General features: G+C 55.0%; 1 protein-coding gene across 6 annotated transcripts; it reads left to right on the forward strand.

The window, feature by feature from the left end:
- The first annotated feature begins 28 nt into the window (after positions 1-28).
- Obsl1 (obscurin like cytoskeletal adaptor 1) lies at positions 29-20,611 on the forward strand. 6 transcript variants are annotated; one of them, XM_050160985.1, is made up of 21 exons: positions 30-1,725; positions 3,024-3,293; positions 3,371-3,622; positions 3,768-4,070; positions 4,224-4,520; positions 6,389-6,661; positions 8,508-8,780; positions 9,343-9,615; positions 12,343-12,615; positions 13,342-13,617; positions 13,690-13,977; positions 14,130-14,405; positions 14,986-15,255; positions 15,380-15,652; positions 16,622-16,888; positions 17,675-17,787; positions 18,323-18,479; positions 18,637-18,798; positions 19,110-19,214; positions 19,536-19,805; positions 20,478-20,611. In XM_050160985.1, the coding sequence occupies exons 1-21, from the start codon at positions 714-716 to the stop codon at positions 20,483-20,485; spliced, it is 5,691 nt and encodes a 1,896-aa protein (XP_050016942.1). In that variant the 5' UTR covers positions 30-713; the 3' UTR covers positions 20,486-20,611. The 6 variants fall into 6 exon arrangements, with proteins under 6 accessions (XP_050016945.1, XP_050016946.1, XP_050016942.1 ...); XM_050160986.1 differs by lacking the exon at positions 14,130-14,405 and having other exon boundaries at positions 32-1,725; XM_050160987.1 differs by lacking the exons at positions 14,130-14,405; positions 20,478-20,611 and having other exon boundaries at positions 32-1,725; positions 19,536-19,813.
- Positions 20,612-20,617: the final 6 nt, after the last annotated feature.

Genomic DNA, 20,617 nt, shown 5'->3' on the forward strand with positions numbered 1-20,617 from the left:
ACACACACACACACACACACACGATTGAGAGTCGACATCAGGGTAGGACATCAGGTTATCAGGTACCACAGGTGCTTGGGTGCTAAGGTTGGCCAGACATGAGTTCCTGAAAGTGTCATTTGTCAAGAAAACAGAATGCGCCAACCAACCCCCTCAGACTTTCTGGGACCCCTTTCAACCACACAACAGCTAGGACCAACGTGGGAGGGAAGCCCTGGGTCTGGAGCTCTGGGCCGAGGGCAGGTGGTCCCGCCTGCTCTATACTTAGCCTGGAGGAGCCAGTCTGGGCTCTTGTCCTCCAGCTGTGTCATCAGAGAATATTTTTGGGATTGGCAGCTGCAGGCGCCTCAGGCACTCAGGCCCAAGCCTGGCCAGCAGTTGGGGACCTGGCGGCTGGAGGTGGGAGGGAGGAGGGGAAAGAGGCCCAGGCTGTGGGAGGGGGCTGGGAAGAGAGGCTCCTGAGAGCAGGAAGCCAGGCCGCGGGCAGACTAGGCTCCAGGGCCCCTCGCTGCACAAGCAAACAGGAAGGACTGCCCCCTGAGTTCTGGGCTCCGGGCCCGGGAATCGCCGTGCAGCAGGGCTGCAGCTCGGGTCGAGGAAAAGGAGGCGGGCGGGCACCGGAGTTCCACGGGTCCCCGTGCTTGCTCCACCACGCTCCGACCTCGGCTCCCGGCCTTCCCGCGCGCCCAAGCGGGCCATCTGCTGCGGCCGCGATGAAGTCTGACTCAGGGGATCAGGGAAGCCCCCCGTGTTTCCTGCGCTTCCCGCGGCCCGTGCGGGTGGTAAGTGGCGCCGAGGCCGAGCTCAAATGCGTGGTCCTGGGGGAGCCGCCGCCCACAGTCTTGTGGGAGAAAGGCGGGCAGCAGCTGGTGGCCTCGGAGCGCCTGAGCTTCCCGGAGGACGGCGCCGAGCACAGCCTGCTGCTGAGCGGCGCTCTGCCCACCGACGCCGGGGTCTACGTGTGCCGCGCCCGCAACGCGGCCGGAGAGGCCTACGCAGCGGCCGCCGTGACCGTGCTGGAGCCCCCCGCTCCAGAGCCGGAGCCCCAGTCCTCTGATCACCCGCTGCCGCCTCCGGGCACCGGGGAGAGCGCCCCGGTGTTCCTAACAGGGCCCCAGTCCCAGTGGGTGTTGCGCGGGGCGGAGGTGGTGCTGACGTGCCAGGTGGGAGGCCTCCCGGAGCCCAAGCTGTACTGGGAGAAGGATGGGATGGCCTTGGACGAAGTGTGGGACAGCAGCCACTTCGCGCTGGAGCCGGGCAGCGGCGCGGGTGGCCGGGGTGCGAGCCTGACGCTGCGGATCCAGGCTGCCCGGCTGCCCGATTCCGGGGTGTACGTGTGCCACGCCCGCAACGCGCACGGTCACGCGCAGGCCGGTGCGCTGCTCCAGGTGCACCAGCCCCACGAGAGCCCGCCCCAGGACCCGGATGAGCCCCCCGTACCCGTAGTGGAGCCTCTCAAGTGCGCACCCAAGACCTTCTGGGTGAACGAGGGCAAGCAAGCCAAGTTCCGCTGCTACGTGATGGGCAAGCCGGAGCCCGAGATCGAATGGCACTGGGAGGGCCGCCCTCTGCTCCCCGACCGCCGCCGCCTCATGTACCGCGACCGCGACGGTGGCTTTGTACTTAAGGTGCTCTACTGCCAGGCCAAAGACCGTGGGCTCTATGTGTGCGCAGCGCGCAACTCGGCTGGCCAAACACTCAGCGCAGTCCAGCTGCACGTGAAAGGTAGAGCGCTGCTGCACCTCCCCGCCCCCTCCCCGTGCCCTCAGAGGTCCTCCTTGCTCTTGTCCACCTCTCCGTGTTCTGGGCGAATATTGAATTCCCATCTCTTACCTGCCTCCCACCCTCAGGGGTGCGGATTTAGACGTCTCCAGTACACTTGTGAAATTCTTAGCACACTACGCAAGCAGATGTTGAAAACCACTAAATTTAGGGATAACTATGTGTAAACTTCCCAGGCCTACGCTGCCATCCTTTGCTCTTTTAGGCATCCTTTCCCAACTGGATTCCCATCGATCGCCTTGTCTGTAAGATAAAAGGAGCTTTTTATGGGTGTAAATAACTAAGGCTAAATTAGTAACGTGCCAGTCAATGAGAACAAGAGAGCTGCTGTACTGAAAACACACATTTGGAGTGAAGGCTGTGTTCACAGCTTCAGGCCCTGATCTGTTGGGAAGGCCCCGTGCAAACCTCGCTGGTGCAACTGCTCCTTCACAGGGGAGATAAACTTGCTAGAGGAAAAGTTCCCCGGCAGTCTCTATTTTTTCATTAATCTGTTTATGTTTGAAAGAAGATGAAAGCAAAGGGGGGGGGGCTACCTAACATGGTTTCAGTACTCATGAACAGAAAAAGCAGAGAAAACAAAACATGCTCTAAAGTCACCCTGGAAGCTGAAGTTCTCCCTAATAGGATTTGATCCCAGCTCAAGGGATTACTCTGTCACTGGTTGTGCCTAAGCTTCTCCTTCCAAGAAACATGTTGAGAAGTTCCCTTGAGTCCTGCCTGGCACGTAACCAAGTGTGTGGTACCTGAGCTGTGGCAGTGTCCTCACGGGCACAACTCAATGTGCTCAGACTTTTCAGGCCAGTGCAGAAGTGGACTACCCTCAAGAAAGTTAGGGAACTTCTCCAAGGGGCACGAAAACTTGTTTCCCCAGCACAGCTTAGCTCTCTGGTGGTTTCCTATTTCTGAAATAGGCTTTTGCAAAGCTTAGAGTGCTATTAAGGTAAAATTCAATGCAGACCCTTGCAGAATTAGGGGAAAGTTGGAGAGTTAGGGAAGAGTTTGAAAGTTCACTGATCTAGCTCAGCTGTGCCCTCCCTCTCCCATTTAACACACAAGCAACCTGCGGTGCTCAAGGTGACATAACTGCTGAGCATCAGGGTCACGCTGGAAATCAGGCCATCTAACTCTGCTGGGAATTTGGCTGCCATCCTCCTTCTGGGAAGAGCAAGTAATGTATATTACCAGTCCTCCTCAGCTAGCTTCTTCTGAGCTTTCTCTGGCTCTCCTCTATTCTACAGAGCCCCGCCTCCGGTTCACAAGGCCCCTCCAGGATGTGGAGGGCCGAGAGCATGGGATTGTGGTGCTGGAGTGTAAAGTTCCCAACTCCCGAATCCCCACGGCCTGGTTCCGAGAGGACCAACGCCTGTTGCCCTGCCGCAAGTACGAGCAGATCGAGGAGGGCACCGTGAGGCGCCTCATCATCCACAGGCTGAAGGCAGACGATGATGGCGTCTACCTGTGCGAGATGCGGGGTCGAGTGCGCACAGTGGCCAATGTGACGGTCAAAGGTCAGCTGGCCAGTGGGAGGAGGCTGAGGCCGGTGGTGTCTAGCTCCTGGGCTGATGGGTTCCCGTCCGCCTCTCAGGACCCATCTTGAAACGCTTACCCCGGAAGCTTGATGTCCTGGAGGGAGAGAATGCCGTGCTGCTGGTGGAGACCCGAGAAGCTGGGGTCCAGGGGTGCTGGAGCCACGACGGGGAGGAGCTGCCAGCCACCTGCCAGAGCAGTTGTGGTCACATGCATGCCCTGGTCCTTCCAGGGGTGACCCGAGAAGATGCTGGCGAGATCACCTTCAGCCTGGGCAACTCTCGTACCACCACCCTGCTCAGAGTCAAATGTGAGAGTACTGAGCCCCATAAACAGCAGGATCAGGGCAGGAGGGTAGCCACTGTCTGGGTCCTGGGTTGGCAGTGTGGGTTTACAGCAGAAATGTTGTTGGGGGCTTGTGCAGGGCTCAAGTGAGAATCTCGCCTTTGTCCCAGGTGTCAAGCACAGTCCTCCTGGGCCCCCCGTATTGGTTGAGATGTTCAAAGGCCAAAAGAACACAGTCCTGCTGACCTGGAAACCCCCCGAGCCGCCCCCAGAGACGTCCTTCATCTACCGCCTAGAGCGGCAGGAAGTTGGGTCTGAAGACTGGGTCCAGTGCTTCAGCATTGAGAAAGCCGGAGCCGTCGAGGTGCCAGGGGACTGTGTACCTGCCGAGGGTGACTACCGCTTTCGCATCTGCACAGTCAGTGAACATGGCCGCAGTCCCCATGTTGTGTTCAATGGCTCCGCTCACCTCGGTGAGTTAATCCTTTGCCCCTCAGTGTCTGTACCCCCGGTCATGTCCTCCCTCCTCTGACTCTCTGACTAATGGTGTTCTTCCATCTGCCAGCTTCTGTCCTCTCTGGCCCTTTCTGGTTCTAACAGCCATACCCTGTCTCTCCCTGTCCCAGTACCCACAGCTCGCCTGGTGTCAGGCCTGGAGGATGTGCAGGTGTATGATGGGGAAGATGCCGTCTTCTCCCTTGATCTGTCCACCATCATCCAGGGCACTTGGTTCCTTAATGGGGAACAACTCAAGAGCACTGAGACGGAAGGCCAGGTGGAGCCTGGAGCCCTGCGCTACCGGGTGGAGCAGAAGGGTTTGCAGCACAGACTCATCCTGCAAGCTGTCAGGCACCAGGATAGTGGAGCCCTGGTAGGCTTCAGCTGCCCTGGTGTGCAAGACTCTGCAGCTCTCACTATCCAAGGTGGGTACCGGTAGACACCTAGGCTGCGCCTGTTTCTCGTAGCTGGGCTGGAAGAATAAGGTGCCTTCCTGATGGGCTCCTATTGAGAGTTCCGGTGTTCAGGAGGCCACTTTCAACTTGCAGCATATAGAGCTTGACTTAGAGTGTCATTTCTATTCTTTGGATTGCCTTACTTTGCAGTAATTCTGTCACGTTGGGTTAGGGTATAGCCCTGTGGTACAACAACGCCTAGCATGTGTACGGCCTTGGGTCCAGCTCTATAACACCAAAGAATAATCCCATTTGAGAGACGTGGATCACTGCCTGCTTGCTGTCTGCTTGTCTGATTGCCAACACTGTCTCCTGGTGTTTACCTTGAGCCAGGCACAGCATGATCCTTTTGATAGCCCTATAAAACAGGTTCTTCTGTCATTTGTACTTTGCCTATGGGAGGCAGGCACAGAGAAGTTAAATGGCCGCTAGGATCCCCACCCTCCCATCCCCTCATCCCCACTCCACCCCACACGCCATGCTTCCTTTGGAACAAGGAAGGGAGGGAATGTATCATCACTCAGGATTGAGGGAGGGGTGCTAAAAATTCAAGGGCCATTGTAGCATTAAGCTGTCTTGTTATTGCTAGAAAACCAGAGACCTTACAGTGGTAACTTAGAGAATCATAAGTAGAGAGCAAAGGCAGAAATTATCAAGAGCAGCGTTTCTACATTAACCCAGGACCACTAACACCAGAGGCACCAGGAGAGACGGACTCTTTGACACTTCATAGGTATGCTGGGCCGTGGTGGTATAAGCCTTTAATCCCAGAACATGGGAGGCAGAAGCAGACGGATCTCTGCCAGTTTGAGGCCACCTCGGTCTACAGAGCAAGTTCCAGGACAGGCTCCAAAGCTACACAGAGAAACCCTGTCTCAAAAAACAAATAAATAAATAAACAAGCAAATAAATAAAATTCTGAAAAATCAACAAAAAATAAAAAAGAATTCTGACAAACAAGTAAATAAACAGATAGAATTCTTAGGTGTAATAAAACCACTACTCTTAAGCAGTGACCTAAAAGCCTGACTTGGCTTGTCCTGCTTTCTGTTGCCATAACAGAACTGGTGATACTGGGTACTTTTCTTAGCTCACGGTTCTGGAAACTCAAAGTCCAAAGTTGGTCAGTTCCATCTGTTCAGTTTCTAGTGACCCCTCCCTCCAACCTTTCCCTAAGTCGGACCATGACGAGGGGGCAGAAAGGCTGTTAGGACAGCAGGAAGCAATACTTGGGGGGAACCAGCTTTGCGACAGTGTACCCAAGAGCTGACGGGTCCTGGGGACTCCTCCCACCAAGCTCACCACTGCTCATCACTGCTGCTTCCTGGTCCTCCTCCTCTCCTTTCATTGTTTGTTTTGTGCTTTTTGTCATTCGTGGTGGTGGTGGTGGTGGTTGGTTAGAGTTTGTGTGTCGCTGGAGGGTGGGTGGGTTTTGGTTTTAAGAAGGTGTCTCACTATGTAGCCCTGCACCACCACACCCTGTCCTAGGCTTTCCCTCTTAAAGGTTCCAAACATCGCCACCCTGAGGACCACATTTCCATCACATAGACCTTTCAGTGATAACTCAGATCCTATCCAAACGTAGCAAAGCCCAATACTTTTTTTCCCAAGTACAGGAAATTGAACTTAGTACCTTCTGTGTGTGCTTGACAGATGCCTGGCCTATGTCCTCTTCCCCTTTGACCTCAGACCTGCTTTGAAAAACCTTGACACCTGGGCTTTAGTCACTGACAGCAGCTGTCTTCCTATGTGTTCACCCCTACACAAGCACAGCTACTGGGGAGAGGATGCTTATTCAAACAGAATAGACCAAAGTGACCAGCTTTCTCTCCATGCAGAAAGCCCAGTGCACATCCTGAGTCCCAAGGACAAAGTGTCGCTGACCTTCACAACCTCTGAACGGATAGTGCTGACCTGTGAGCTCTCAAGAGTGGACTTTCCAGCAACCTGGTACAAGGATGGGCAGAGAGTGGAGGAGAATGAGTCACTCATAGTAAAGGTGGATGGGCGCAAACACCGACTGATCCTGCCTGAGGCTCAAGTCCGAGACAGTGGTGAATTTGAATGTAGAACCGAAGGGGTCTCAGCCTTCTTCAGCATCACTGTTCAAGGTCAGGAACCATGCTGCTGAGGCTGATTCTGGGGGCTTTGTAACCCCTGCTCCTGGTTTGGTGGCGGTCCCCTTGTAAGGAGGATCTGTTATATGCTTCATTTTGTGGTATTTGGGTGTGGCCTAGGGCCTTGTGGGTGCAAGGTGAGTACTGCTTAGATTTATCCCTGGTCTTGCATTTACGTCTTTAATCTCTCGTGTATTCACATCATCAAGCACACTTGCTCACCAATGCATGCACACCCTCTGCTGGAGTGGGTGAGGGAGCTGAATGCACCTGAGGGAAGAAGGGAGTGGCTGGCGTTTATTGAGAACCTACTCTGGGGCTAGAGCGGTTTTGCACCGATGCTCTTTTGTTTAATTTCCACAACTCATAAAGGTATAATCTCAGCCAGGCAGTGGTAGCACATACCTTTAACCCCAGCACTCAGGAGGCAAAGGCAGGCGGCTCTGTGAGATCGAGGCCAACCTGGTCGACAGAACGAGTTTCAGGACAGCTAGGGCTGTTACAGAATGATTATGACTTCACTGTCATCACATAGCTAGCAAAGATGGTGCCTCGGAATCACACCCAGGCTCAGATTTTTCCTACTACTCATGGTGGTCGAAGTATGCAGAGGTATTAAGTATATTGGTCTAGTGGTTCCTATCAGACAGGTGCATGCAAGACTCTTTTTGCAAATGCACATACCCGGGACCCCTGAGATATCCAGAGTGGAGACATCCAGGTCTGAGCCCGGGGGAATCTTCTTTTTAGAAAGCTGACAGGAACTCAGCAAGGTGGCACATGCAGGTTTGAGGCCAGCCTTGGCATTGTGAGGTACTATATCTTCAAAGAAGGGAGGAAAGAGCCGGGTGGTGGTGGCCTAAACTTTTAATCCCAGCACTCAGGAGGCAGTGGTAGGGAATCTCTGTGAGTTCAAGGCCAGCCTGGTCTACTGAGCTAGTTCCAGGACAGCCAGGGCTAAACAGAGAAATCCTGTCTGGATAAACAAAGCCGCGCGTGCGCGCGCGCGCGCGCGCACACACACACACACACACAAAGGGAGGGAGCTGACTCTCAAGGATGGTGGCTTAAGAGCTACTGATCTCTTTGCATAGAAATCCTGCTTCAACTCCATTACCAGGAGACCTCGTAACCCCAATCTGATTATGATCTGTGTCAGGGAACCCACTATCCATGTTAATCTGATTTCTGTCACTGTAATGAAATACCCTGAAATTAAGAAAAGGTTTGTTGGGGGTTTCCGACCCCAGGACCAAGTGGACCCATTGTTAGAGACCGTGATGAAGGTGCTCGATGACAAAGGCAGGGTTGGATGTGGCAGAACAAATTGCTCATCTTCATGGTCAGGAAGTAGGAGGGGAAGGGGCTGGGATCCCACCAACCCCTTGGAAGTCGGGCCCCAGTGACTTAAGGTTTTCCTATCTGATCACGCCACATCATCATGATGGCACCAGACCGGCCTGCAAGCACTTAACACCTGGGCCTTGGAGATACCGCCTAAATACAAAACACAGCATTGCCCAGTGGAGTAGTTGCTTGGCGCTGGCTAAATCATCCTCCAGACCTTCTTCTTGTCCTGTCCTTGTGAAGGACACAGTAAACCCAGCCACATGCCTGTGATTGTGATCTGCCTTTGGCCTCTGTTACTATTGGATGCCACTCAGCTGCCTTTGGGGATCTTTGGATCACTCCGGGCCATTTCATCTTCGGTCATAGCTAAGCTGCCTTGCCGTCAGGGTCTGCTGCATGCCAGGGCTTTGGTAACCCCTCTGCCTTACCCCCAGTGTCCTCATCTCCTGTATAAGGGGGTGTTTATGACGCATCTCTCTTCCCCATCCAGACCCCCCGGTGCACATCGTGGCCCCCCGGGAACATGTGTTTGTACATGCCATCACTTCCGAGTGCGTCATGCTGACCTGTGAGGTAGACCGAGAGGATGCCCCTGTGCACTGGTACAAGGATGGGCAGGAGGTGGAGCAGAGTGACTTCGTGGTGCTAGAGAATGAAGGGCCCCATCATCGCCTGGTGCTGCCTGCATCCCAGCCCTCCGATGGGGGCGAATTTCAGTGTGTCGCAGGAGACGAACGTGCCTACTTCACTGTCACCATCACAGGTGGGACCAGCTAGAGCAGCTAGTACACACACTCCTGCATGTCACACTTCAAGCCTCCGCTAGCCTCCCTACGTGGTCTAGTCCCAAGCACACCAGTCCTGGATCCTCATCCCCAGCGGAGCCCTGTCTTCGCCATCTTCCAGGAGCCCCCGCTAAGAGAGTTCCTTGGGGACAGTAGTTCTGTTATAAAGCAGGTGATATGAGGTGTGGAAGGGGTCAGAAAACTGAGACCCAGTCTTCTCCCACATTTAATTTTTATACTGTCCTTGTCTCCACCCCCGAGAATGTGAACTGCTCCCACAGCTAAAGTTGACACCACAGTCCCCATTATGCGGCTCCCACACAAAGCTTGGTGAGCTTTGGAGATCGTGGTCCTGTAGTTCTGCCCGTGGTAGCTGTGTTTAGGATTATGTAGCTCTAGCTGTGACTGCCTACAGAGTGACTTCTGCTTCGACACACGGCAGACTTTCAAAGCAAAGCAGACAGGCACGAACCAGGAAGGGTAGCAGGGCACCCCAGTCCCACCTCGTCTCGCCTAGCAACAGCTGTCTCTGTCCTTCAGATGTTTCTTCGTGGATCGTGTACCCCAGTGGCAAAGTGTATGTGGCAGCCGTACGCCTAGAGCGAGTCGTGCTGACCTGTGAACTGTGCCGGCCCTGGGCTGAGGTGCGCTGGACCAAAGATGGGGAGGAGGTAGTGGAGAGCCCAGCCCTGCTCCTGGAGAAGGAAGACACCATCCGCCGCCTGGTGCTGCCCTCCGTCCAGCTTGAGGACTCCGGAGAGTACTTGTGCGAAATCGATGACGAGTCGGCTTCCTTCACCGTCAGCGTCACAGGTGTGGGCCCACCCCAGCCCCCAGAGTCACCAGAGGACAACCCTGAGTGTGAAGGGTGTTGAGTAGCTATTTCCTCACATGCCCGCATCCTGGTGTCAGGGAAAGAAGTGTGGGTTGAGATGCATGCACCAGTGCCCCTGTTGGAAAGAACCTGGAACCCCAATCGGAAGAAACAGGCCCTTCTCCAGTGTCAAGGCCATGTCTAGCTGTGCTCCCCCAGCTCACTGACTAACACCATCTGGGTCGGTCCCTGGGCTTCTGGTCAGAGAGCTGCCAGCCTAGCTAGGAAGACAGTTGTTAACCAGGGGTCACAAACGGGGAGACCCTTGGTCCCTGTGCAGCCCACAGATACATTTTGTTTGGCCTGCAGAGTCATACCCAAGTCAGGACAGTCCAAATAACAACCCGGAGTTATGCGTCCTCTTGAAAAAGCCGAAGACCCGCCGGCTCTGGTCCCGTTTCCCCCCATGGCGACGAACAGCTGGCACTGAGTAGCAGCTGCCCCATAGTATGGGGCTCCCATCCCTCTGTTCCACCCACCCTGACATTCCTTCTGCCTCTCCCCAGACTTCTTGAGCTATTGTTTCAACCCGAATTGGCCCCCGCAGTTGGCGACCCCTGTGTTAAACCAATAAACACACCAATGAACACTCCAAGACACCTGTGATAACTGATAAGCCTGCTAACAGAGCAGCCAGGCAGGGAGGACCTGGGAGAAAGTCACCCAGGGTGACTGCAATAAAGGCTGGCTTACATATACTCAGCAGCATATGAACAGACATGCATTTCCTTCCCAAAGGGCACAGCATAGCAAGAAGTCAGACACATGTCAGGGTAGGCTGTCAGGGACAGCACAGGACTACTAGGGCTTGCAACTGCTATCCTGGTCAGGGTAATGAAGATATTTACTTACTTTACTGCAGCTGAGTTATGGGTAGGCAGAGAATATTCTAGGTAGATAGACATACAGGATAGCTAGAAGTGATGGTGGTGTATACCAGAGACTTTGGGATGGTAGTGGGGGTTTTAGGCAGTTCTGCGCATCACAAAAGAACCCCAGTGGCCACACTGGACAACCACCCTATTGTTCATGGCCCTGTTACCTTCTTCCCTGGCTGCCCAAGGAGTCATTCTGAGGCCGAGGCACTCAGGGACCCCAGTTAGAGGAGTCCTCAGTGGCAACAAGGCTGTTCACACATTCTGTTTGAGAGCCAGCCACCTTAACTTTCTCGTTCCCAGCCCTGGCCAGACATAACAGCCACAGCCATAAAGTAGCAGGTGCTCCGCAGGAAGTTCACACAGATACTACTTCACCTCCAGGCCAGAGTGGGTCTGGTCCCACACCCAGTGGGTTCTGCTGTTGTAGCTTTCCTCCAGCTCACTGCCTCAACCTGTTCCACAGCCCAGGAAGCTGCCTCCTGTAATCTTCTGGCCTTGCCATGATTGGATCAGACACTTTGTGAAAATCCCATGTGTGGAGGGGTGCTCCACCAGCTCAAGGCTGCGGTGTGCTGTGGTTGGGTCCCTCCATGAGCTTCTGAAAAATTCCGTGTCAGGAAAGCTAGCAGTTCTCCAGCCCGGCCACTAGGGGGCCAGGTGTACTCTAGTCTTTGAAATTTGATTCCCAGGGGAGCAAGAGGGCATGTTACTGGAGCAGGCTTGGGCTTGCTGACCGTAGAATAATATTGACTTGGTTTCTTTTCTGTGGAGAAGTGGTCTGTGCTGGGGATGAGATCCCTGGAGCAGCGTGTAGCATCCTTGGGGAACTTTTAGACGAGTATTAGCAACTCTGGTGTACAGGTACAAAAGGCTTCCCTAGTGACTGCTTGCCTGGGCTTGGGTTCCCTCCCACTGCCGGGAGCAGGAGAGCCTGTCTGGAACAGAAAGTGCTTCCTCCTGCCCCCAGGAGCTGGAGTCATTGATTAATCATTCCAGGCCTTAGTTCTTCCACCTGGAAAATGGAGACAGCGTAGTACTTTTCTCCAGACATCACTGTGAGGCTAACCATGCAGAGCGCTTAGCGCCATCGCTAGAACATTAGGAAGGAAGGATCTGTTCTAACAGACTCTGACCGTCCCTTATGCACAATTTTGAAAGCTCCCAAACCCTCAAAAGGCCTGTTAAAAGGTCAACAGTAGTCTGATATGGTGGTATACGTCTTTAATCCCAGCACTCGGGGAGGCAGAGGCAGATAGAACTCTGTGTGTTCTAGGCTATTCTGGTCAACACAGTGAGTTTCAGAGCGGCCAGGGCTATGTAGTAAGACCATTTCTCAAAGAAAAAAAATGAGAAAGGAAGAAAGAAAAGTTTGGTAGTCAAATTTATTTCACTAAAACTGAGTTTAATTGCTACATACTTAATTGCTCCTTAATTATCTGGTTTATCTGGTAGGACTAGTACATCTGTATCTTTCTGAGATGTGACTGTTATCTTTTAATATGTTTTGCTGAGGGAAAATACATTGCACAGCAAAAATGTTAGCGGGAAATAGTTATAAGGGTGGGGGCAGGGCCTGAAGGTGTTTTATAAATGAGAAATGCATCCTTTTTAGACTCCAAAATACTCTGAATTCTGCAAAGGGCTGACCCTAGGGATTTCAGGGGGACAGACCAGGGACCTGTTGTTACTATTACTACGCTACTCAGTACTCTGGACTGTTATTGCCGCATGGGCAACACGGCCCAGATCATGCCAGCTGGTGACACTTTCGTTTGCCCTGCTCCACAGAGCCTCCTGTGCGGATCATATACCCTCAGGATGAGGTGACCTTGGTTGCTGTGAGTTTGGAATGTGTGGTGCTGACGTGCGAGCTGTCTCAAGAGGATGCTCCTGTGCGCTGGTATAAGGATGGGCTGGAGGTGGAGGAGAGCGAGGCCCTAGTGCTAGAGAGTGACGGGCCCCGTCGCCGCCTGGTGCTGCCTGCTGCCCAGCCGGAGGACGGGGGCGAGTTTGTGTGCGACGCTGGAGACGACTCAGCCTTCTTCACTGTCACCGTCACAGGTGGGTAGCTTATGTGGGCATTTCCGGGGAGGTAGAGATAGGGTGCTATGAGGACAGACATCAACCACCCTTCTTCCCTACTCTTAGGGGGACCCCTGTTTTCCTTTCCCCATACCTCTGGTCTCTTCAGTTTTTTTAATATTTATTTATTTATTTATTTTGTATACAATATTCTGTCTGCGTGTATGCTTGTGAGCCACCATGTGGTTGCTGGGAATTGAACTCAGGAGCTTTGGAAGAGCAGGCAATGCTCTTAACCACTGAGCCATCTCTCCAGCCCCTGGTCTCTTCAGTTTTAACCATTAGAGAGATCAAGCTGGGACAATGATCACAGGCCCCAGCCCAGCGATTGGGATCATTCCTTTATTTAGCAAATGCTTATCAAACAACTACTATATGCTTGACACCATCCTAGATGCTGGGTACAAAGTGAGCCAGTGAACTACAGGAACTCATTGGGAAGGGATAGACAAGAGGGGGAGCAAAATAAATGGTTCATTGCGTAACCAAAGATAAGTGTGTCAGAGGAAGAGCACAGCATTGGAGGAGATTGGGATGGAGCTTGGGAGGAGTGACTCGATAGATGTGGGTATGAGTTTGACCTGCCTCCGAGACCTTGGGCAAGTCCTTTTCCTTGTAGGAGTTCTCAGGTCCTTAGCTGTGAAGTGTATCGGAGATTCAGGCAGCGGCCTTGAGTCAGAATTATGTGCCGCTTTCTCTGCCTAGCTCCACCAGAAAGGATTGTGCACCCGGCAGCCCGATCCCTGGATTTGCAGTTCGGGGCTCCAGGACATGTGGAGCTACGCTGCGAAGTGGCCCCAGCGGGGTCCCAGGTGCGCTGGTACAAGGACGGGCTAGAGGTAGAGGTGTCAGAGGCTCTGCAGCTGGGTGCCGAGGGGCCTGCCCGAACCCTCACCCTGCCCCACGCCCAGCCCGAGGATGCCGGGGAGTATGTGTGTGAGACCCGAGATGAGGCTGTAACCTTCAACGTCAGCCTGGCTGGTGGGTGTGCTGGGGCCAGCCTGGGGCGGGGAGGCAGGGGCTGGCTTAGGCTTACCTTCTTTCTTTCTGCAGAACTGCCAGTGCAATTCCTGGCCCCGGAGGCAGCCCCGAGCCCGCTCTGTGTGGCTCCAGGAGAGCCAGTGGTGCTGAGCTGTGAACTGTCCCGAGCAAGCGCACAAGTGTTCTGGAGCCATAATGGGAGCCCGGTGCAGCAGGGCGAAGGGCTGGAGCTGAGAGCTGAGGGTCCTCGCCGAATCCTCTGCATCCAGGCTGCAGACCTAGGTCACGCAGGTGTCTACGCCTGCCAGTCTGGGGCAGACCCAGGGGCCCCAAGTCTCAGCTTCAATGTCCAGGTGGCTGGTGAGTACAGCGTGGAAGCCTTAGTAGCACCCCGTACCCGGGACTCCCCCACTTTCCTAAAACACCACATTTATCCCCTTGCCCAGTTTCCCCAGTTTGCCTCCCTGCCCTCCTCGTTGCCCTCCTAGTGACCCCTAGCTCTGACCCCACAGAGCCCCCGGTGCGGGTAGTGGCCCCCGAGGCAGCCCAGACGAGGGTTCGAAGCACCCCAGGCGGGGACCTAGAGCTGGTGGTGCACTTCTCCAGGCCAGGGGGCCCTGTGCGCTGGTACAAGAACGGGGAGCGCCTGGTGAACCAGGGGCGGGTGCAGCTGGAACAAGCCGGGGCCAGGCAGGTGCTGCGGGTGCGGGGGGCACGGAGAGGGGACGCTGGGGAATACCTGTGTGACGTACCGCAGGACAGTCGCATCTTCATCGTCAGCGTGGAAGGTAACAGTGCACCCCTCACGCCCACTGGTTTCTGGCACCCACAAAGACCACCTCCTGTCCTGGGCTCTCCTCCTCTACATCTCACACAATCTGCTGTCTGTGGTTCCCACCGATGTGTGCATGACATCACCCTGAGAGAGCAAACTCCTTTTCCCAGGACCCTAGCATACTGTGTGGCCCAGTAAAGAACAGGGCCTCTAGAGTCAACTTGTTCAGGGCCCAACCCAGACTCTGCTCTCTGGGAATTGTGTGACATTAGCCAAGATGTTTTACTTCTCTGAGCCCAAACTCTGAGCTGGAATAGCAAATAGGCTTCTTTGACTGTTAAGTGTTGCAATAAGGCCCATAGTAAATGATGTATTGGTACTAGAGACTTGGGAAGAGGTGCCAGGCTGGGGCTGCAGGGAGCTTACGAAGGAATTGTTATTCTGGTCTTTGGGAGAATCCCCATGACCAACACACAGCAGAATCTCACTCAAGCTGTAGTCATTGGTGGGAGAATGAGAGCTGAGTCCTACGGAACAGATGAGGAGAGAGGGAGAAAGAGGTACCCAGTTCACTGCCTCACCCCTCCTTCCAGAACCCCCACCAGTGAGACTAGTCTCCGAACTGACCCCCCTGACGGTCCACGAGGGCGACGACGCCACATTCCAGTGTGAAGTTTCAACACCAGATGCCCAAGTCACCTGGCTACGCAATGGAGCCGTGGTCACTCCAGGGCCCCAGCTGCAGATAGTCCAGAATGGTTCAAGCCACACTTTGATCATCCGAGGCTGCCAACTCAAAGACACAGGGACGGTGACTGCACGAGTGGGAGCCACGGACACAAGCGCCAGGCTCCATGTTCGAGGTTTAGTGCCCACTGAGTGTATAAGACTCCATTCCCTGTAACCCCCTCCCCGTCCTGGCCTAGCAGTGAGATAGCCAGCGCCAGCCATCAGGGCTCCATGACCTCCTCTTTCCTCCTCTTCCAGAGACGGAGCTGCTGTTCTTGCGGCGGCTACAGGATGTGCGAGCTGAAGAAGGTCAGGATGTGTGCCTTGAGGTAGAGACAGGCCGAGTGGGTGCCGCTGGAGCCATTCGCTGGTTACGAGGTGGAGAGCCTGTTCCCCTCGACTCTCACCTGACCACCGCCCAGGATGGCCGTGTCCACCGCCTCTCCATCCATGGTGTCCTACTTACCGACCAGGGTACCTACGGCTGCGAGAGCCACCATGATCGCACCCTGGCCAGGCTCAGTGTGAGGCGTGAGTGCCCTGTCTTCTCCTAATTCATCACCCACCTGGCTGGCCCAGAGTCCCCGAGACCCCCCACCAAAGTGCCCCTTTCTGCTAAGGACAGTCTGCCCTGGCCATCCCAATCAGGGGTTAGAGCCTGAAGCCTCCCTGCTTGAAGCAAAGCATCTCTCTCTTTTTTTTTTTTTCTAATATTTTCTGGTTACCTCAGAAGTCCGCATGGACTTTGCTTTCTGCCTCCCACTTCCAAGATGGCTTTGTTAGCAACATAAATGCTATACTCCAGAAAGACGCTTTCTTCTGTATTTATTCTTCGGAAGAATGACTGGCTAATAGCACTTTTCACCCGCCACCCTATGCTGGAGCCCCCCCCCCACTACTTAGCTGCATGACTGACCCCACACAAGCTCTCTCGAACAAGTCTCCCTAAAAATGGGGCTGACCTCTCTACTCTAGAGACTTGGAGGAAGTTAGCGGAAATGTCAGGTCTTGGCGATTGGCTGTCATCAGTGATACGTGTTCATTACAGTGTGATCCAGAGTGTCACTGATCTTTATCTAGTGCAATAGGGAAAGCTGTGGCCAGCAAAAGTCAGAGCAGCTGCCAAAGACTACACAGTCCATATGCAAATTATATGTTAAAGCTAGGCTCCAATCCCAATGGATCTGGCTTCAGATTTCCTGTTCCTTCCAATGTCACAGAACCCCACACCATGTGCCTTCCCACACTTCTCCCCCCTCCCCCCTAAACTCTTTTTAACATTCCTTTTGTGTGTTTTCCTTTTCCTAACCTCCATACACCTCTCCCCTGACCAAATTGTGTCTGGCCTTTCCTCCCATCTACCCAGTCTGACTTCTATAGTTAGGGTCTCCCATTGAGTGCTGGGGGTGGTGTGGAGAGTGCTGAGGGCTGAGTGAACCCCTGAACCCTGCCCAAAGCTAGAGCTACCATCCTCCCTCTCTCCTCATCTTCCCACACCAGCGCGGCAGCTGAGGGAACTTCGGCCTCTGGAGGATGTGACTGTCATTGAGGGGGGTAGCGCCACCTTCCAGCTGGAGCTGTCCCAGGAGGGAGTGACTGGAGAGTGGGCCCAGGGTGGAGTCCGGCTGCACCCAGGGCCCAAGTGCCACATTTATGCAGAAGGCCGTACTCACCGCTTGGTGCTCAGCGACCTAGGTCTGGCTGACTCAGGCTGTGTCTCCTTCACTGCGGATACCCTTCGCTGCGCTGCTCGGCTCTCAGTGAGAGGTGTGGCTAATTTCCTGTGTGTGACCACTGATCTAACCAACCGTGTGGCTCCTACTGACCACCCTGCCCAAGTGGGGAACCCCTGGACCCTTTGGCTCTGTTTGGGCCCTTCTAATGAACACCTTGCGTATGACTGCTCAGTTGCCTGTAGCCCTGAAAACCGGTGCTACATTGAGCAATCCCGTGTCTGTGTGGTCCCTCTAGCCTATCTACTTGACTACTCTTAATCCGATTCAGTGATCCCCTTTGCTGCCTAAAATGTGCCCCTTGTCGTTCTTCCACTGAGGAGCCACTGAAGAGTGCTCTAGTACTGATTCTGCCTGAGGGCCCCCATTTTTCCAGCCCTAATGATTTCCCCATTAATCTCCTGTGGCATTAATGGACCTCAGGCTGTGTGGAGTTTTTATGCATCCCGTCCACCTCCCCCAAGCCCAGTGTCTTCTGCTATCCATTCCAGCTGTGTGGCCACTGTTGTCCATACATCTCTGACTGATCCCTTGGGCATCTCTTCAGCTTCGACCATTTGCCTCCAGCCCCAGCATGTCCCCTGCTGACCACCTCATGTGACTTCCAGCTAGTCACTCATACCCCGTTGACTCTCTGACCCTGCTGTGTCTCCCATTTTCCAGCATCTCCTTTGAACTTCTGCCGTCCAGTGTCCTCTACTCACTAGTGACCTCTTCTGACCGCCTGCATGTGTCTGCCACTGCCGTGTGTGTGTGGGGGGGGGCCTCACTCCTCACTCACCCCTGTCCCTTGGCCTTGTTCTCCTGTACCCACTCTCAGAGGTCCCAGTGACTTTTGTGCGGGGGCCACAGGACCTAGAAGTGACTGAAGGTGACACGGCCACTTTCGAGTGCGAGCTTTCCCAGACTTTGGCTGATGCTGTGTGGGAGAAGGTCAGAGCCTGGCCCTAGTGCAGACTTGTGCACATAACAATAGTACGGGCAAGAAACTAACACTCACCGGACCAGTGAAACTGGCACTAGGCTGAGATTGATGGCACAGTTAATCCTTTTTAATCCTTACAACGCCCTGTGAAGGGACACTTTGTTGTCACCGGGTTGGTTATCTAAGGATTATGGTCTGCGGGATGAACGGAGTTAGTTGCTCAATGTTAGAAAAAAGGGGTAGAGCCTTTGTTGGAAACCAATTTTAGAATCCACACTCAGTGGGTCCATGAAGAGCTCTGGGCTTTCTGTGCCGTTGGTGTCAATTCTTGACTCAAAAGTCCCCAAGGGATGGCACCTTCTCAGAGAAGTGACCAGAAAGGGAAGATGTGGGATGATCCAACCCTAGCAGGGGAACACAGTGAACCCCACTGGTGAGCCTCTAGATAGCTTGGCATGCATAGAGAACACCGCCACCTTCCGCGGCGGCGGCTCCCAGAGTCTTGCTGGGCTCGGTCTGATCGGCTTTAAATGCTGTTCATAGGATGGGCAGGCACTCTCTCTAAGCCCGAGGCTCCGGCTCCAGGCGCTCGGCACGCGCCGCCTTCTGCTGATGCGGCGCTGCAATTCCTCGGACGCTGGAACCTACAGCTGCGTTGTGGGGACGGCCCGCGCCGGGCCCGCGCGGCTGACAGTGCGCGGTGGGTACCCAGGGATTCCGGGGCTGGGCACTACTCTGAGCACCTGGCCTGCAGAAGGGTGTTCCCCCACAGTTTACACACTTTTAGGGAGGGGGCGTGGCGGGTGTGTCCTGGTTCCGCCACGCCCCTGCCTCACGCCCCCCGGCTCCGCCCCCAGAGCGCGAGGTGTGTGTGCTCCGTGAGCTCCGGTCCGTTAGCGCCCGCGAAGGAGACAGCGCCACGTTCGAGTGCACCGTGTCGGAGGCCGAGATTCCCGGGCGCTGGGAGCTCGGAGGCCGTGCCCTGAGACCCGGAGACCGCGTCCGCATCCGACAGGAAGGTCTGGCGGCTTTTCTACCCTTTGTGACCCGTTGTTACCTTGCCCAGGGTTCAGGCACACTCCGCCCCATTAGGATTAGCTCCGCCTCTAGCTCGATCAGGTACCGCCCCTCGGCCCCACTACCAGGGTCTCCCGGACTTTCCTCCGCCGCCAGCTTCGAGTCCTGCTTAGCTCCTTTTTTGCTTCCTCTCTCCAATTCCACACACCGACACTTCGGAACCTCCCTGGGACCTGCTCGGGTACCACCTTCGTTCTCGAATCCTCCCGGGAAGTGGCTGAGGCCTCGCTACCTTCCCCTCCCCCCTCCCCAGGGAAGAAACACATTCTGGTGCTGAACGAGCTGCGAGCAGAGGACACCGGTGAAGTCTGCTTCCAGGCGGGACCCGCCCGGTCCTTGGCTCGGCTGGAGGTGGAGGGTAAGCTTCTGAGGCTAAGGGGACAGGGAAGGGCATCACCTCCCGTCCTGGGACTGACTGGCCGCAGATTCTAGAAATGCCGCTTTCTTCATCTCTCCTCTTCGAGGAGATCTCTTGGGGTAGATCACAGAGGGCAGCCCATTTTCTCAGGAGGAGACGGAGCGCAAGAGATTTTGAGCTGGTCGTGCAGGGAAACTGACATGTAGCACGGCGGGCTTGTACTAGAAGCGGAGGTCGTAGGCAGGGAGGAAGATGTATCTCTCCTCTCGGGGCCGTGCGTGTCCTTATTAACCCCCCCCGCCCCCCCCCCCCCCCCCGCAGCGTTGCCTCTCCAGATGTGCCGCCGCCCACCTCGCGAGAAGACTGTTCTGGCTGGCCGCAGGGCGGTCTTGGAGGTGACTGTGTCCCGCCCTGGAGGCTACGTGTGTTGGTTGCGGGAGGGGGTCGAACTGTGTCCCGGAAACAAGTATGAGATGCGCAGCCACGGTCCCACCCACAGCCTGGTCATCCGTGACGTCCGACCTGAGGACCAGGGCATCTACAGCTGCCAGGCGGGCCAGGACAGTGCTGACACACAGCTGCTGGTAGAGGGTGAGTAAAGCCCTCTGGGCAGAATCCCGGGAACAGGAGGCTGACCGGGCAGGGGGGTGCCCCCTAGAAGCTGCAGCGCTGAGACACACCTATGGGAGGTTTTCCAGGACTCAGGAAAGGACTCTTGGCCGCAGGTGCTGGTGCATGTGGGGAGGAGGGGAGGGGCGGGAGAGATCACGCCCAAGGCGGTAGAGGAGAGGAAGCCCTGAGTATCAAGGGACCTTTCCCCGAGCTTCCTAGGAACCTTCTTTCTAGGGCTTCTTCCCTCTGTTCCTGGAGCATGCTTGTCACCCACAAACACCCCACTGCTACCAGTTGCTGTCTTTCTCACTACCCACCAGTATCTGCTGGTACCTGTCCTTCACCCGCTCCTGCCCTTTGTCCAGCTGGCTTCTGCTCTGCTAACTGGGAGACAGCTCCTTCCATTCTTTATCTCTTTCACATAGGAGGTGCCCATCCTACCCCAGATCTTTGCATATCTTTCACATATTTTGCTGTGTGTTCCACCCTACCGGCTCTCACCTTCTTGGCCCCACAGACACCCGTGACAGAGGCTCTGAAAGGGTGGGACCCAGCTCTTCCCCTTGTGGGTATTCAAGGGCTGCCACAGGGAGGAAACTGGCTTTGCCCACTCTCCCCACCCCAGTCCCACATGCAGTCGTTCCTCTACAGGTGACTAGCGGACTGAACCCGACTGGGCAAATGCCCTCGGACGGATGGTACAGAAGGAGGCGTGTACCCTTATACTGGGCATGGTGGATGGGAGGAGTCAGAGATAGCGAAACAATAAAAACAAACAAACACTACCGTTC

The sequence above is a fragment of the Alexandromys fortis genome, unplaced genomic scaffold (genome assembly GCF_014885135.2).
Source record: "Alexandromys fortis isolate MF-2015 unplaced genomic scaffold, M_Fortis_MF-2015_v1.1 scaffold_98, whole genome shotgun sequence".
NCBI lineage: Eukaryota > Metazoa > Chordata > Mammalia > Rodentia > Cricetidae > Alexandromys > Alexandromys fortis.

What these genes read in the sequence shown, in the direction of transcription:
- Obsl1 (XM_050160985.1), top strand. Translation starts at nt 714, where the DNA reads ATGAAGTCTGACTCAGGGGATCAGGGAAGCCCCCCGTGTTTCCTGCGC. An exon ending in CTTCAGCATCACTGTTCAAG is followed by an intron (nt 6,662 to 8,507) that starts GTCAGGAACCAT and finishes TTCCCCATCCAG; the next exon opens with ACCCCCCGGTGCACATCGTG. An exon ending in CTTCAATGTCCAGGTGGCTG is followed by an intron (nt 13,978 to 14,129) that starts GTGAGTACAGCG and finishes CTGACCCCACAG; the next exon opens with AGCCCCCGGTGCGGGTAGTG.